The following is a 15,607-nucleotide window of genomic DNA, read 5'->3' as shown; positions in this document are numbered from 1 at the left end:
ATGCACTTAGTAGCATCTTAGAAAGAGCATAATTTCACGTACTGTTGCTTGCGGGCTAACGCGTACTGCGCGTGTGTATGTGTACATTTGCAGTTGCTCGAGGGGAAAATGCAACGAGTGCCAACTTTTCCATTAAAACACCACCATCGCCGCGTCTTCGAACGAGGCACCCAATCGACCATCTTTGTTTTGGTGCGAATAACGACGCGCAAAGAAAGCACATGAAAACAGTACAGTTCGGTGATTATGTTGCCGCTTTTTTTCTGCTCCAAGCCACCAGTTGACACTATGAATTCATTCTTAACGTGGCAGCAGTACCACGAAAAACAAACGAGAGCGGACGAGGGAAAAAAGTTTTCACCTTTTCGCTTCCCATCATTTTTCCGTTGGCTGCCCGGGGGATGTTTTTGAAATCGCGTTCGAATGAAATATAAACTGACGGTGTGTTAGATTGTGGTTTTCCCCCGTCATGTTGTACTATTTATGTGCTACATATTGTGTTTGGACGTCATGATCTATTCAATAATTTCCCATCTACGTTTGTCGTTACAGATCTAGCAAGCAACGCCTATAAGTTGATCATCACTCGTAAACCCGCCTGCGGGCAGTGATCTCACCCCGCTCAGAGCACCGGTTGTCGGTGCATCGAGTCGGGCTGGCCGCAGGATAGCGCTATGGCAACCCGAGAAAAGAAGGCCCGATCGGTGACGGCAGATTCACCAACGCCTTCGCTTGGTAGCGCGAACAGTGGCAGCAACGGCAACATCAGTGTCACAGCCACCACTCCCAGCACGGGTGTTGGCAGTGACTCGACACCAACGACTCCAACGTCGACCAGAAAAGCTGCCGCTGCATCAGCGAATGTACCAAGCACCGGTGCTAGTGGCACCGGAAGTGTGAGTAACGTCGGTGGCAGTGGAAGTAGCAGTACATCCTCCTCGACAACACGTGGGTCACTGAGTCGGTTGAAATCGAAACAACAGCTGCTGCAGCAAAGCTCCGGAGAAGATGCGATCGCAGAGGACACGATCGCCTTCAGTTCGGAGACACTTCCAACAACTCCATCCCGCACAACGCGTGGTGGTGGAGTAGTTGCCGCCAAGGAAGACGCGTCCCTTGCAGAGGCTCAAGTCACAATGGGGACTGCAAAGGACAGAGATGACGCTGATCTGACGAAGTCTGCAGCTAGCGGTGCAGGTCGCAAAGCAGGGCCAAAGACGGCGAACACTTCCGAAACTAAGAGAAGAATCGGTCGTCCGCCGAAAAATCGTGTGGGAGCCCTCAAGCATACAACTTTGCTCAAGCGTAAAGGGAAAAAAATCATCGGCAAGCCAATGCTGGGCAGGAAGGCTGTCGGCAGGCGGCAATTGGTTTTGGCCGCTAAATCTGCTGCGATCTCGGAGGACGTTCCTTTCGTTGCTATTGCGCCTTTGAAAAAGGATGTCGTTTCTCCGTCGACCGCAGCCAAAGAGAAAGAGGAGGACGCACCAACTACACCAAGTTTGCGCAATGGAAAGCCTCGCAATTCGGATAGTCCTGTCGCGAAACGCAAGTCCACCGCTGGGCTTGCGCTGGCTGCCTTGAAGCAGGATCTCAGCAAATCCTCCGACAGTCTGGTTGCAACGGTGAAGCTGGAACGGCGACTTTCCGTGTCGATTACCAAATGCTTTGACGTTATGGACGACGGAGATCAGGCAGGGCTCGACGCCAAGCGGGACCTACTCGACTATGACTCGCGCAACAAAATGCTGGACAAAATGGCCGAAGCATTCAATGACCGCAAATCAACGGGCGGTGCCGCATCTCCCGTTGTCGCAGGCTCGAAGGACGATAAGGGCCAAGGATCCGGAGGGGCGTTGCGACGCAGCATGCGCCAGCGGAAGAGCACTGCCCGGGATAAGGAGGATTTTTTGCCTCCGCGCGGAAGGTCCGGCATGGTCGACGTTAAGATGGAGCCCGCAGAACTAGTCGACTCGATGGATTCGTCGTTGTTCGATGGTGATGGGGAGAACGCGGCAACTTCAGCTGTGGCAGCACCCTTGACTATCGACACGGCGGAGCTGGATGTTCCGATCGAAGCGGAGCCACTGCACAGTGATGGAACGGCTAGCAGCGTCGAGAACGGTAGCGGCAGTGTCGGTGTTAGTGTTGGAGAGGAAGAGCTGGCCGTGGGGAAAGATCCTTCGCTAAGCCCAGGCGAGCTGATTAGCGAGGGTGTATCGGAGCAGAGCGTGAAGGAGTGCTACAGCGAGCCGGCCTTCATGGAGAACAATCTGGGTATCGAAAAGGATCCGAAGCTGGGGGAGATCGTGCAGGAACGCTTCCGGTGCGACAAGGTTAGTGACGAAAGTGATGGTGCTAACGCAGAAAATGACGCTAGGAGCGCTAAAGGAGACTGTGGTGGTGGTGTGCTGGAAGACGTTCCCGTCACGATTGGCGAGGAAGCAATGTCCACTAGCAAAGCGAAGGAAAAGGAAGTGCCGACCGCGATCGTCAGTTCAATTGTAGATACAGTCGAGGGAGAGAATGAGAAGCAGGCAGTTCAGGGACAAATCCAGGTCGCAGATGATGATGATCCCACGATAATGGACATTGTAGAAATCCAGCAGGAAGCGGCAGAAGTTGTCACGAAACCAGGTCGAAGTGAAGACGATTATTGCGATGACCCAAACGAGCAAAGTGTGATGTTGTCAGGAAATTTAGCACAGGGCGATGAAATGGACACCACAGTCGTATCGAAAATAGGTTCCCTAAAAAAAGGTTTCGAGTTATTGGAGGATGATGCAATGATGATCGATGAAAAATCGATCTCCGTAAAGGTGGAAGAATCCTTCCAGGGGGAAAAACCTATGGAGCAAAAAGACTGTTCTTTAAATGCTGACGATGATGCCAACGGTTCTGTGGATGTTCCCCAAACCGAAATTGTCATTGCCTCGTCCAAAACGCAAAGTGAATGTAATGTCGAAAATAGATTGACCGTTAATTCTCCGATCGTCGCCGATGGCGGAGTTTCCGGCAAAACGAATGGCGAAACCATTGGAACTAATAGCAACACCCAATCAACCAGCAATCAACACGTTTCGCGTGGGCAGCCAAAATCGAGCAACGCTGCTGGAGGGACGGTTACATCAAAAACGCCAAAATCGTCAGCATCGACTGGTTCAACCTCCGCAGGAACTCCCGGAAGCGGAAAGGAAACGAAGTCAAAAACGCGAGTCGTCAAAGAGAAAAGTAAAGAAGACGAAAAGACACGCGAAGAGAAACTGCGCCAGGAGAAGCTGCGGGTTGAGGAAAAGGTACGGGAAGAAAAGCTACGTGCCGAGCGGCAAGAGGCCGAGATGAGACTGAAAGAGGAACTGCTGCAGCAGCATAGAGAAGGAGGAAAGTTGTTGGAAAACGGCCTCATAGAGGATGTATCTGGCAGTAGAAGCGGCGGAAGCAGTCCTGCCTCCCAGACCGATCAGCGAGTTGCGGTTGCTGGGGAAAAGCAAAGTGTTGCCGAAAAAGATCCCAAGACTGAATCCAACCCCGCCGCTCCCAAGGCAAATGTCATTTCACTCGGGGGATTAAATTTGCCTGCTATCACGATCGCCATCACAAAGAAAGACAGTGGTAGTGGTGCGTCGGATGAGAAGGACGAAAACGGTGCCACAGCAGCTTCTCGCGCATTGGTGGTTCCGAAAGTGCCGAAGGCCGAACTGGAGATCCTGCCCATCAAGCCGGACGGCCTGCAACTTCCGGCCGTCGTGTTGCTATCCAAGGAGGAGAAACCCGCCAAGGAAGCCGGTGGAGGAAATGCGCCCGCGGCTCCAACGTTAGCCGAATCCGCCGAGTCACCACTGCGGATCATCTCTAAAAGCGAAAGTGCTGCGGCAGCCGTCACCGCAACGGACCGAAGGGACAGCAACAAGTCGCCGGTGGCGTCGCTGAGCATAATCAAAATCGAAAGCAACAATGGTTCGCCTACGACGACCGGAAGCACATCGCCTCCTTCGGCTTCGATGCATTTGAGTGCGGTCGAAGACGCGAAACCGGTCGGATCGGCCGTACAGTTCGACGAATCGGATGACGCTGCGAAACGCAAAGAATCGCACCTCAAGCATCTAGGTCTGCTCACCATTCGGGCGGCGTGCGAAGAAAAGCAACGGCGTGCGGAACAGAAACCGGCCGCCTCGTCGGTGAATGCGTGCGATTCTTTCCCCGAAGGATCAGTCGGTGGAGCGGCCAATGGAGGGGACGGTTGGCTTGCCGCGGCATCCAGCAACAGTCAATCCGGCGGCAGTGGTGGCCGTAGCACTGGTAGCAATAAATCAAGCCGCAGCTCAAGGGACGAATACACGGTTTCGATGAAAACCGTGTTGAAGGGCGGCAACAATTCACGTGGAGAAAAGCGCAAGCAGCAGCGCATGCCACTGAAGATGACCTTCCAGAAGGGCAAGGGCAAGAGCACGTCAACCGGTGGTGGGACGACGGGTCGCGATTCCTCCAACGGGTCAGGCACGTCGTCTAGCAATGGATGCGGTTATGCGACCGATTCGGGCAACAACGGAGACACCGCGTTCTACACCGTGCACAGTAACGAGGTGAGCATGTAACCAAAAAATAAAAAAGAAAACAGACAAAAAAAAAACAGTAGTATCGCAGCACCCCACACACATCCACCCGAAGCAAGAAGGATTCATCGTTGCGAGACGAAATGGTCAGGATTAGGCTAATGGTGGCAGTTTTCTTACTTCCAACGCGTGTCTATTAAACGATCAAGCAATGTCACGTACCTAAGAGAAGGGACGGAGTAGAAACGGTCGAGCCACTTCCTTTCTGTCCTTTTTTTTCTGTGTGCAATAGGCAGCAAATCCCTGCCATCGAAAAATCAATAACACCCAAGACCCGCGCACCTTTGGCATGCTTTCTAATCCCCTCATCGCGCTTGCTTGCTTTCTTGCTTCGATTGGCTGTAACACCTGTTGCATCCGGCGATTGTTACATCGAATTGATTTTCTTTCTTGTTTTGTTTCATTCTCCAGCTGGACCACCACTCGTCCAATTCATCTGACTCGCACCGGGATTCGGGAGCTTCGGTGGGCCGGAAGGCGCATAGTCGATCACACACTACCGGTAGGTACAGGGAGCTGGGCGTGATAACATCGACATTAAATGGCCGCGGCGTAACCGTTGTACTGACACGAAAATTAATGTTTCAGTCCATTGGTTACATCGTTTTTAGGGCTGGAGGTTGCGTAGTTTTCAACCAAAATTGATTGCCAAGGGTTATGGTTATGAGACGTTGAATGTAGCATGAATTGTAACGATGTTGTGTTTTTCTACAAAAGAAAGTAATAAGACAAACTGTATCAGTATTTTGCTCAACATATTTTCCTTCGTCTTAAAGTAACTATCCAATCGTGAATCGTACTCGTTGGTCTAGTCTTCAAATTGTGCTGACCGTGGGGATTCACATCGTATTTTTCCGATATCATCCTCTGCAAAGGATGGTCGTCTGTGTTTGGATAGGATTTGTCATATGATGTGACTTGATTCCGTATCAACAAGTTTTCCATTTCGGTGTACTTGTGCCCACGTTGCTGCTCAGTCTTCTTTCCTTTATCCAAATGATAATGGGTAGAAGTGGGGTGCTTCTATTTTGAAAGTGGACTGTTTCTTCCGGCACCGGGCAAAATTACCACGAAACCGGACGTCATTGAGCAGCTTAGGTCTTAAGCATAAACAATGGTGGTGGTTGGTAAGCACACACTATCCTGTTTTTCTAATCCTTTATGATCCAAGCCTAATGCTGGTTATGAATGAATGAATAATAATTATACGTTCATCTCACCACTTTCTTTCCTTCCGATTAGCTCACTATACTGAAACTACGTGTAGCTGAGGTGCTTTTATATTTATGCAGCCGCTTATGTTAGGAAATAATATGAAGAATAAATGCGTTTAAGTACTTAAATCGCATCATATAAAATTGTTGCATTCTTTTTCTGTGCAGCAACAACAAAAATTATATGATTTTCATTGCCACATGGAGGCGCATGGTGTTTCATGTTTTCAGCTTACTGCCTAACATACATGAAATATGTTTTATTTATTTATTATTCGTTTCTGAAACTCTTTTTGAATGGATTCTAAAATCAATTTATTTTCATCATTGTATTGATGCATTTCTTGACAAATGAATAAAATTGTTAAATCAAGTATCTATGATATTTAATCAAGTATCTATGATATTTAAATATTTCATAACAAAGGCTTTGTGAAGAATAAATTACATTTGCACGTTAACTACAAAATATTCCCAGCAATCAAAAGCTTTTTCATGGGAATTAATACACTTGTAATCACTGTGCGGTAAGATTTTATTGAACAATCTCAAGTATGTCAATTAAATTCGAATCCAACATGGGATGATGCGATTTAAAATTTCGTCAAAGACAATTGTCTGTCTTTCATGTTTTCGAATGGTCTGACACCTTAAGAAATCCCCTCGACGCCTTTCTTGAGACGGGCGGGCAGCGATAATAATTAAAATTGTTGTCGTAAAACGACGACTCGCCAAAAGAATGTCGTAATGTAATTAAATCATCGCTTAGCGTTCGAGAAACGGCATCCTTCCAATGATCCTTCCGAAGGAGAGTAAACAAACAGAGGATGGAAAATGCCGTCGCAGAATCTCTTGTGCTAGCGCATGATACGGGCAATGGAGAGTTCGTTTTTTATTCCCTTTTTCAAGCACCAGCCAGACATTTGGTCGCTCTATCGAGAAGCTAGCTTGGTTGAATATGATAAACACTGACGAGACGTGACGAGAGGACGCAACAAATCCAACGAAAAGATGGAAGCGATAGGACGCACTGAAAGATGCTTCGTCCTCTAACAATAATCTTAGTCCTGCACTCCGTAAAGTAGTGAGCAATGAGAAATTTGTCTTTGCAAATTCTTCCCTTCGGTGGTAGGACTAAGGATTTATTGCGCAAAAAATGATGAAGCCTTCGTTTGAAAATAGACTACATTCGGAAGAAAGCGTTGAGACAATGAACAGAATGCGATGTCAACATTGTTGTATCAATTTTGATCGGATTTGTGAATCATTTACTCTACCCGCAAGACGTACAAAAATGGCAAAACAAGCATTTAAAGAAGAGCAGCAGATTCGTTTTTCCATCACAGCATATTTTTCTGAAAATATTCAATTTATAGAATATAAAAAGTAAACCTTTTGTTCATTTTCTTGCGCTCGTTGCCTACCCCTTTCTCCTCCCCCCTATGTTTATAAACCGATGAAATGAATGAAACATTAGAGATTCCCTCTTTTATTACATACCACCTGCGCAGTTCGGTAGCGGGACTAGTCTGCATCCTTGTTTAAAAATGGCTACCTTTCCCAAATAAATATTAACAAAAAGATTCTAAATGAAATCTGGAGCCAATTTCAGATGAAGAGAGTTGCATTCCAATGAGTGTAATTGGTTGTTTTTCTCTCTCTCTCTTGCCTTTCATCTATCCGCTTAGCGTAGTACCAAGGATTCAAATTGATGTGGACTAAGAAAAGTGTGAAAAACATTTGTCAATTATATCGTCACGCTGATGATACCTTGAAATTGGAAAATTATTATCATCATTTGATGAGCCGCTTATCTTAAACATTTTATCTCTTTTCTTTCTTAGACGGAATAGGTGTAGCAGAACCGGACAGCGAAAGTGTATCCACCAAGGAGGTTTCACAGAAATCGTTAGTCATCCCCGAGAAAGCATCCTCATTTAACGTACACCCGGGGCGACTCTGTCAGGACCAGTGTTCCTACTGTGGTGGAAGATTTGGTTTATACGATACGCCTTGCCACGTGGCCGCTATGAAATCGAATGAGCGACAGCAAAGAATTCTCAATAGTACGTTACTATCGGACAATAAGACATTCTCGATAGTTTCTAATCGTTCTCTCCTTTTCTTATACCTTCTTTATCAATCCAGCGGTTTTACCGAAGATTACGCTCGACAGTTGCCTTTGCGACGCTTGCTACCGTCATGTCGATCGTAAAGCAAATTGTCCACCTCAGAAAAAGAAATCGGCAAGCGTTTCTCAGTCTGGTTCATCCGCCGGTGCGTCTGTTGCCACCACGAGCACAACAACTCAGTCGACAGTGTCGCCGTTAGTAATTAAGATGACCACTAATAAGGACGGATCGACGAGTATTGCCACGGAGCAACCGGCGACAATGGACGACGCACCGAACGCCGGTGGCAGGGCTCGCGAAATCTGCGCCGTGCGGCAATGTACCGCACACGCGCTACAATCGCTCCGCCGCAAATGGGTGCTGAAAATGAAGCGCAAAATTGGCAAGCACTTGGACATCAATCTCGAGCAGGCGGCTAAGACGACCGCGGAATTCATCTCCATATGTAACAAACACTACGAGCAGATTAGCCACCTGATGATTTGCGCCATCTGTACGAAACCGTTACAGAAGAACCTCGTCTACTATATGTACAACGTAAGTATACCGTCCGTGAGCGAAAGTATTTTGTGCGCTCTCCCTTCGTCCATGAACCCGCCCGTTCTCCCCGTGTGGTTAGGTGAGAAAGTTTCCGTGGGCGCCGGAAATAAATGACTATAAATTTCGGCAAACTTCTCCCTCTTACCATCATCCAACGCATGCTTTGTCAGAGGTTCTGTTGCCAAGACCAGGCCAAACCTTATAGCGGCTCGTGCTGTGTCCTTGTACCCGTCGGCGACGTGAGCAAATGGTACTGTCTCTTCGTGGATCGACGATGCGCGTACAAATAACCGGTACGGCACGAGGTTGGTTCCCGTGGTGAAGTTGTCAGCTTTTCCTGCAGCGAAGGATTTGTGGCTAAGAAAAGGCGACCACCACCGCCCCCATTAGACTGCGTGTCCCACCCCAACGGGGCTGTCAATTTGTGGTTGGGCGGTTCGTCTATGCCAGACGCGAAACGGTCCCTATGGTTGGTTGGGAGAATGTGCGTTCGAAAAGGGTTTCCCTGCCGTACCTTGGCTACGGGCGGATCTTCTCTTGAATTGAATTGTTCATTCTGTAGCTTGTCTCTAATTTTGTACTTGTTTTTCTCCGACAGAATATTCCCACACTAGAGCGCCTGATTCAACAGCAGGGGATTTCCATGAGTCTGGGCAGCTCGGAGTTGGTCGTGTGTAAATTATGTAAATATTATGCTAATTTATTGTTATCGCCACCGACTGAGAAATCAAAAAAGGCCCAATTTGTTAAGGACTACAATCGAAGGTAAGTGTAAATTTGTATGTACGTGTGTGTCGAGGGTTAAGCACGCCTACCGGTCATTAGTTTGTCGGCTTCCGTCCGAAGAAAGTGTACGAAGATTTGACACTTCCGGACAAGTTCTCCTAGCACGTTACGGAAACGGGGTGAGGGATGTTATTGTTCTACACAGTTCTCAAACAACGGAACGCATCCTAGTAGCCCTGAATTCGGTTTTAGGAGAACGATGAACGAATGACTGGGCGGCTCCATTGAGATGAGTTTTTGGTGAAGTTTCGTGGACAATGTTGTAACTCATCATGCGGGTCATTTGTTTCTGGTTACGGGGAAATTTTCTTTGCAGATTGTACAATTTACGTCAGCGAGCAGCGGAAGACCAGGAAGAACAGAATGCGCGAGTACAAAATGTTGAAACGACAGTCGTCATTACTCCCCGACATCAACTGTTGCAGCAGCACCATCCGGTGCCCGTGGACATAGTCATTTCGGATGGAGACGAGGAAGCGGCCGAAGCTGAGGAGGAGGAAGGTGACGAGAGTTCCGAATCCCAGCAGCAAGACGAAACGCAATATCTGGGCAATCTGTTTCCCATCGGTGACAGTTCCGTTTCCTTGCGGCGTCGTGTGAGCAACAGGAAATCGCCTGAGGTGACGATTGTCGAGAACAACGGCGGTGCACGGATGGGTGATCTCGGCGAAATCACCATCATACCGACGTCAAAGTCCGCTGTAAATCAGTCGCATCAACAGCGTGACGACAACATCGATATGACAAAGGTACTCAAATCGAACCCGAATATTTCGATGCGTGAGCTGTTCCCGGGCGAAGAAGAGCTCGGCGTACACGTGAACATCCCGTTCAGCTCATCATCGGCGCGCACTCCCGAGGGCTGGACGAAGGTCACTTCCACCATCCAGTACGACGATAGTACGCGCTCACTCTGGGAGGAACTGCAGAAACCTTACGGAAATCAGTCGAGCTTTTTGCGCCACCTCATTCTTCTTGAAAAGTACTTCCGCAATGGGGACTTGGTGCTGTCGCCGCAAGCGAAGAACAACGCCACAACCTACTCAGAGGCAGTTCAGAATCGGTTGCGATCTTTCGACAACATCCAGACGCCTAGCTCACCACCGGCACTAGCCTCGCTAACATCGACCAATTCTTCGTCAGCGGCGGCGGCTTCGCGAGAAAAGGCGAGTAACATTTTCCAGCAATTCAGCAGCGCCACTATCACCATCGTTCCGGCAACGAAAGCCCGTCCGAGGGCGGCGTCGATGGCTCTCTCAAGTGGTTCCTCTGCCGTCGGTAATAGCTCTGAGACCACACCGATATCACCACCGGCTCCCGTTAGCTTGCTTAAATCCAACAATATGCACCTGACGAACAGTGGCAGTGAGCATACGCCGAAACACAGCCTTAAACGAAAACTATCGATTGAAGCGAAGCTGTCGGGCAGTGGTGGCAATTCTCACGGAGCAACCCCGGCTACATCACCACCCGCCGCCACCAGTGGTGGTTCCGGGGTTGAAAATCGATCGAAGGTGGTTAAACTGGACGATGCTAAAACACCGTCATCCACCCCACCGGAGCTGATCAGCATCAATCGAAAACCGAGCGTAACTATTACCACCATTCCGACGGCTACTTTGACCACGGCGGGACCTCCACCATCGGCTGGTGTCCAGAAACAACAATCACTGTTGAATCCATCACAGCAGTCGCTGCTACAAAATACCCCCGTATCGCAGAAGAAAGTGCCAGCTGGAACAACCAGTGGAACCACAACAGCGACGCCCAGTGTTCCTAACACTGCGCGCGAAATCATTCAAATGCCGGAACAGTTGACGGAAGCGGAACGTCGTGAATCGTCACCACGCAATTGGCGACCAACGTTGCTCCCGATAGCGCCCGGCGTTACGGAAAGCCTAAAAGTTGGTCCACTCTACCAAACTGCCGATGGTCGACTATTGCCGATGCTGGTGCAGGTCATGTCAGGTGGCAAAGCATATCACATCTCGATCGAAGACTACAACCGTATGTGCATCCTGCGACGTGAGAAACTGCTCCTACAGCAGCACAACATGATGCAGACGGCCACCAGGCGCCAGCCGCAACTCCCGCAACCAAAACAGGGCTCTGCATCTCCAGCAATCACCGTGGCACCACCGCCCCCAGCTCTGCGTTTGGTCACATCGTCGGTGGAAAACAGCCTCACCAGCAGCACCGTCACCGCCAATTCGCTGACAACGCCTCCCACCGGTAGTGGAAAGATGGTGCAGCTGCCGAATCAGCTACTGGAGCAAAACTCACTCATTCCAATTCTCGGCGGTAGTGGCGCCAACACCAACAAGGCGGCCTCCTCTGGCACCACAAACTCGCAGAAAAACAACAGCAGTAGTCTGACGGTAACCATGACGACAACGGTCAACAACAACAGTCTTGCCAAGACGTCGACACTCGGTACGGCAGCGATGAAATCCTTGTCGCTCCCAAACAGTACGACCGTGTTACCGATGATGGTTACTGCAAACACAATCTCACTACCTTCGTCATCGGTGGGGGTATCCTTGACCAGCTCCTTGTCCACTGGCGCTAGCGGTATGACGACACAGGCCTCATCCAGCAGTAAATCCTCTGGCACATCGTCGCTCCTGCTTTCGCAACCCGTATCGTACATGAGTGCGGCAAATTGCAACATGATGGCCATGAATCCGTTCGATCAGCTGCTCAAGGGTGGCAATCTGGTGACCCAGGCGCAGCTGCAAGAGTTCGTGGCAGCCACGACGGCGGCCAACGGTGCCACCTCGCTGATGGAAAACCCTGCGCAGTTGCTCTCCAAAATACCAAAATCATTAACTGTGATACCACAACAGAAACAAAGATCAATGTCGCGCGTTTCCTCGAATGAGGACCAAAGCAGTGCCTAGAGAAGAACGGAGAGAGAACGGACGGAGAAAACACCAGCAAAGCATAATGCAACCCACATACAATGTTTAATCACGAACGCGTAGACCACGCTACGTCCACGTGAGCATATTCAGATGGAATTTATGAACTAACGAATCACTTGCGCCCCCTTGTGGTGCAGTGATTCTCGATAATATTAAACACGAATTCGACGATGCCTCCTAACGTAACGTAAGGTACACAGAAACAGGTAGAAACAGTAGTGACCTCTCTTCCAAGTACGAAAGAAGCGCAACCACAGCTAACAAAACAAAACAACTACATTACCTTGCAAACTGCCTAACTGCCGTGCCAGGGCACAATCGCGAAACTCTTGATCGCAGAACCAACATCATGTACATAAGAGAGGGTAGGGAAGTACATGTAGCAAATGTATAAAATGTAACGGGCAACCGGGAGTACTGAAAGTGGAACAATCGCAGGACACTGCAATAGGAAAGTAGCCATTGTTTGCGGTTCTTTCCTATCAGCCAGTGTGGAGAGAACATGCAAAGGTGTTGACGTGGATAGGCTCGCAAAACTGTACCACCTGGCCACTTGGTTTCTGTTTCCGCACACTCCTCTAGTCATTAACACCACACCTTCCTCATTCTCTGTCTTTCACGTCGAGTTCACGTACGCTCGCTCTAAACTCGACAACTTTCTCCTAATCAATGAGCCCATGTGTGAGTGTGTGCGAGTTCTACACACCTTCAGGTGTCCTGCAATAGACATGGACTTTTGACGGTAGATACGATAATTGCACATATCGAATTTCGATCGACGGGAAGAACGTCTGCCTTTTAGGCGAAAGAGAGCCGCTTTCTCTCTCGTTTGACATTCCAGAATTGAACGAACAACTGAGCTAGTGGAGCGCACCAAAAGGAAGGTGAAATATTTTAGCTGCATTAGACATGCAGCATCGCCTCGCTTAAGCTCTTCGATTTCTTTGGCTCATTCTTTGGACCATGGAGTCGAGGTGTCCAATAAGCATATAGGCAATTGGTTTCATCCTTCCTACCTCGCACCGGAAAACTCAGCAAGGTGTGAAAGATGGTTGTCGAATAGAACGAGAGAAAACTGGAATATGCTCGTTTGAGGTACCGGAAGCACTGACCGATATCGTGGGAAATCATTTGTTACATTTAATTTATTTAGTGAACATAATAGCTAAGATAGAACAGTGCTTTGCAGGGATAAAAAGCGAGGGAGAGAGAGAGCGAGAATGAATGAACGATTCAGAGATTAATTGTACAAGTAATACAATCTTCATTCATCCGAATGTCGAGAGTATTAAGTTGTGAAATCCTGGCAGTTTTTTTTCCAACTGATTGGCGGCGCTATCTTGTGCCGCGGGTGAGACACTAGTTTTGAGTATATAATCACGCTTTCTATCTACGCTTTCCGGTTTCTTTTCCAGAAATGGTTGATCAATAGCTGCGATTGGAAGGATTGAATTTGAACAAACGTTTTAGCTTCGTAAGAAAATCGTGCATGTGTATTATGAATTATTCACCTAATTTTTACTCACCATTTGCTTGGCGGTTATCTATCGAATTGTATGATATTTGCAAGAAGCTTACTTTATCGTCATTTAGTTAGCCAGTTCAGTTACAGTTACAGGCGTGGTTGTGTTCCCAAGTGCGAGAGAAACGTGCTGTAACGGTGGATCACGAATCATAACGTGCATCGTATGCTGCAGCAGCTGAAAGCGAACTCCTTCCGATCATCGGTTGGAATTCGTTTACTTTCGATCGATCTCTCGATGAGGAGCTTTTTTTTCTCTTTGCGCCCGGCTGTCGCCAATATTCAGTAGACGCGCGTAAGCGTCATTCGATCACATACTCATTTATCACGTTAGATTGACCCGAGGTCGCGAGGAAATGCAAATCAAGCCAATTAATGATTCTCTAATGGAACCAATGAACGAATCGCGCACCTAGCCGCCCCGAGACACACACGCTCCTATATGATAAGCAGCTTTTGGAAACAAAAACGGGCGCTTGAAAACAAAACAAAGGTGTATGAATTAGGGTGAAATATGCGATCAAGAAGCTGTTCAAGGTAGGTCCCGCTAAAAGGGACGATTTATCGTGTGCTAAACACGCGACAGAGAGAGAGAGAGAAAGAGAGAGGATACATATTTTTTACAATAAATTGTACGAACCCCATATATCTATATATACATATACACACCGCAAAAACCTAGCCTAGGGAAAAAAATGCATACTTAGGAAGTATAATAGTGCAGAGAACGCGTTTGAACGTTTGCCCCCGAAATGCATGCAATGATGGTTTATTAATGATTGGTCAAACTGAACCGAACACATACGAGAACGAGAAAGCGAGTTTGAGTCTGCATGAAACAATGTTTGGAGCAAATAAAGTTATGGAAAAAAAGTACAAAAAAGCAATACCTTTGTGCGTGTCTTCATAGCAGGAAAGAAAAACGTGCCGCTTGGTTTAAGCAACGATCATCAATTCTCGGTTCTATTTCTTTCGAAACTAATACGTATTTTTATTTCCAGTGAGAAGCAGAGAGGAAACGAGAATGTAATTCGCCACATCATCTAATCGCATTGTGCCGGATTTTATTCGTAAAGTTGCCCGTGAAGCTAATATCAATTTCCCGTGGTGGTGGAGCATCCTTTTATTGGAATGATTTATTTAAATTAACTTCAAACACTTTTCGCTTGCCAAGGCTCTGGTCTATGCGTTGGCGCACATCCTGCTAACAATAAGCTCGTCGGAACATCTCTCTCTCTCACCGGATGTCTCGGCGGTGGTTTGGTGAAAAGTTTTTACTACCATCGAACATCATTGGCAACATCTGCGTGCGCCAATGGTCGTCTTTTACAGCAACTTTCTCCGGCGTTTTCTTCGAGGGGAAAGTCCGGCAACATTTTCCCGACCTCTCGGTGTGGTGCTTCTGATATCTTAACTGTTGGCTTCAAATAATCGTTAGATTCAACACCGGTTCAGGCGTCGATTGAGATATTATGCAGATGTTTGAAGGCAGTTCGGGAAAAAATAAGTGACTAGCCGTGTTTTAAATCTTTTGCCCATAGCTTTAGTCTGATTTTGTACCGAAATACACAAATATTGTGCAGTTGTGTGCATATGGTGCTCGTTATTATTACAATTCATTAAAACTTGCACTCCCATTCGTTCTTCTGAGCGTTGAATTATGATAATATTGCCTTTTCCCGTATATGCTACGAAAGATGAAATATATTCTGATAAAATATCACATTGTATGAATATCACGTTGTTATTAGACTATTCGCAATGAATATGCTCATTAAAAGTGAGTACACAACAGCAGGCAAAACGAGGAAAGAAAAACGATCAAAAAAAATTGTCGCGCTCCGGCAGGGCAAAACTGGGAAAATTTCAGGCAAAA

General features: G+C 47.7%; 1 protein-coding gene across 1 annotated transcript; it reads left to right on the top strand.

Moving 5' to 3' along the window:
• The first annotated feature begins 674 nt into the window (after positions 1-674).
• LOC128721201 (uncharacterized) lies at positions 675-12,185 on the top strand. The gene is made up of 6 exons (XM_053814928.1): positions 675-4,583; positions 5,025-5,115; positions 7,672-7,893; positions 7,976-8,496; positions 9,098-9,264; positions 9,602-12,185. The coding sequence occupies exons 1-6, from the start codon at positions 675-677 to the stop codon at positions 12,183-12,185; spliced, it is 7,494 nt and encodes a 2,497-aa protein (XP_053670903.1).
• The last annotated feature ends 3,422 nt before the right edge of the window (positions 12,186-15,607 follow it).

Source organism: Anopheles nili, chromosome 2 (assembly GCF_943737925.1).
Source record: "Anopheles nili chromosome 2, idAnoNiliSN_F5_01, whole genome shotgun sequence".
NCBI lineage: Eukaryota > Metazoa > Arthropoda > Insecta > Diptera > Culicidae > Anopheles > Anopheles nili.
The sequence above is the reverse complement of the archived record's forward strand: the minus strand, read 5'-3'. Positions and strand labels throughout refer to the sequence as shown.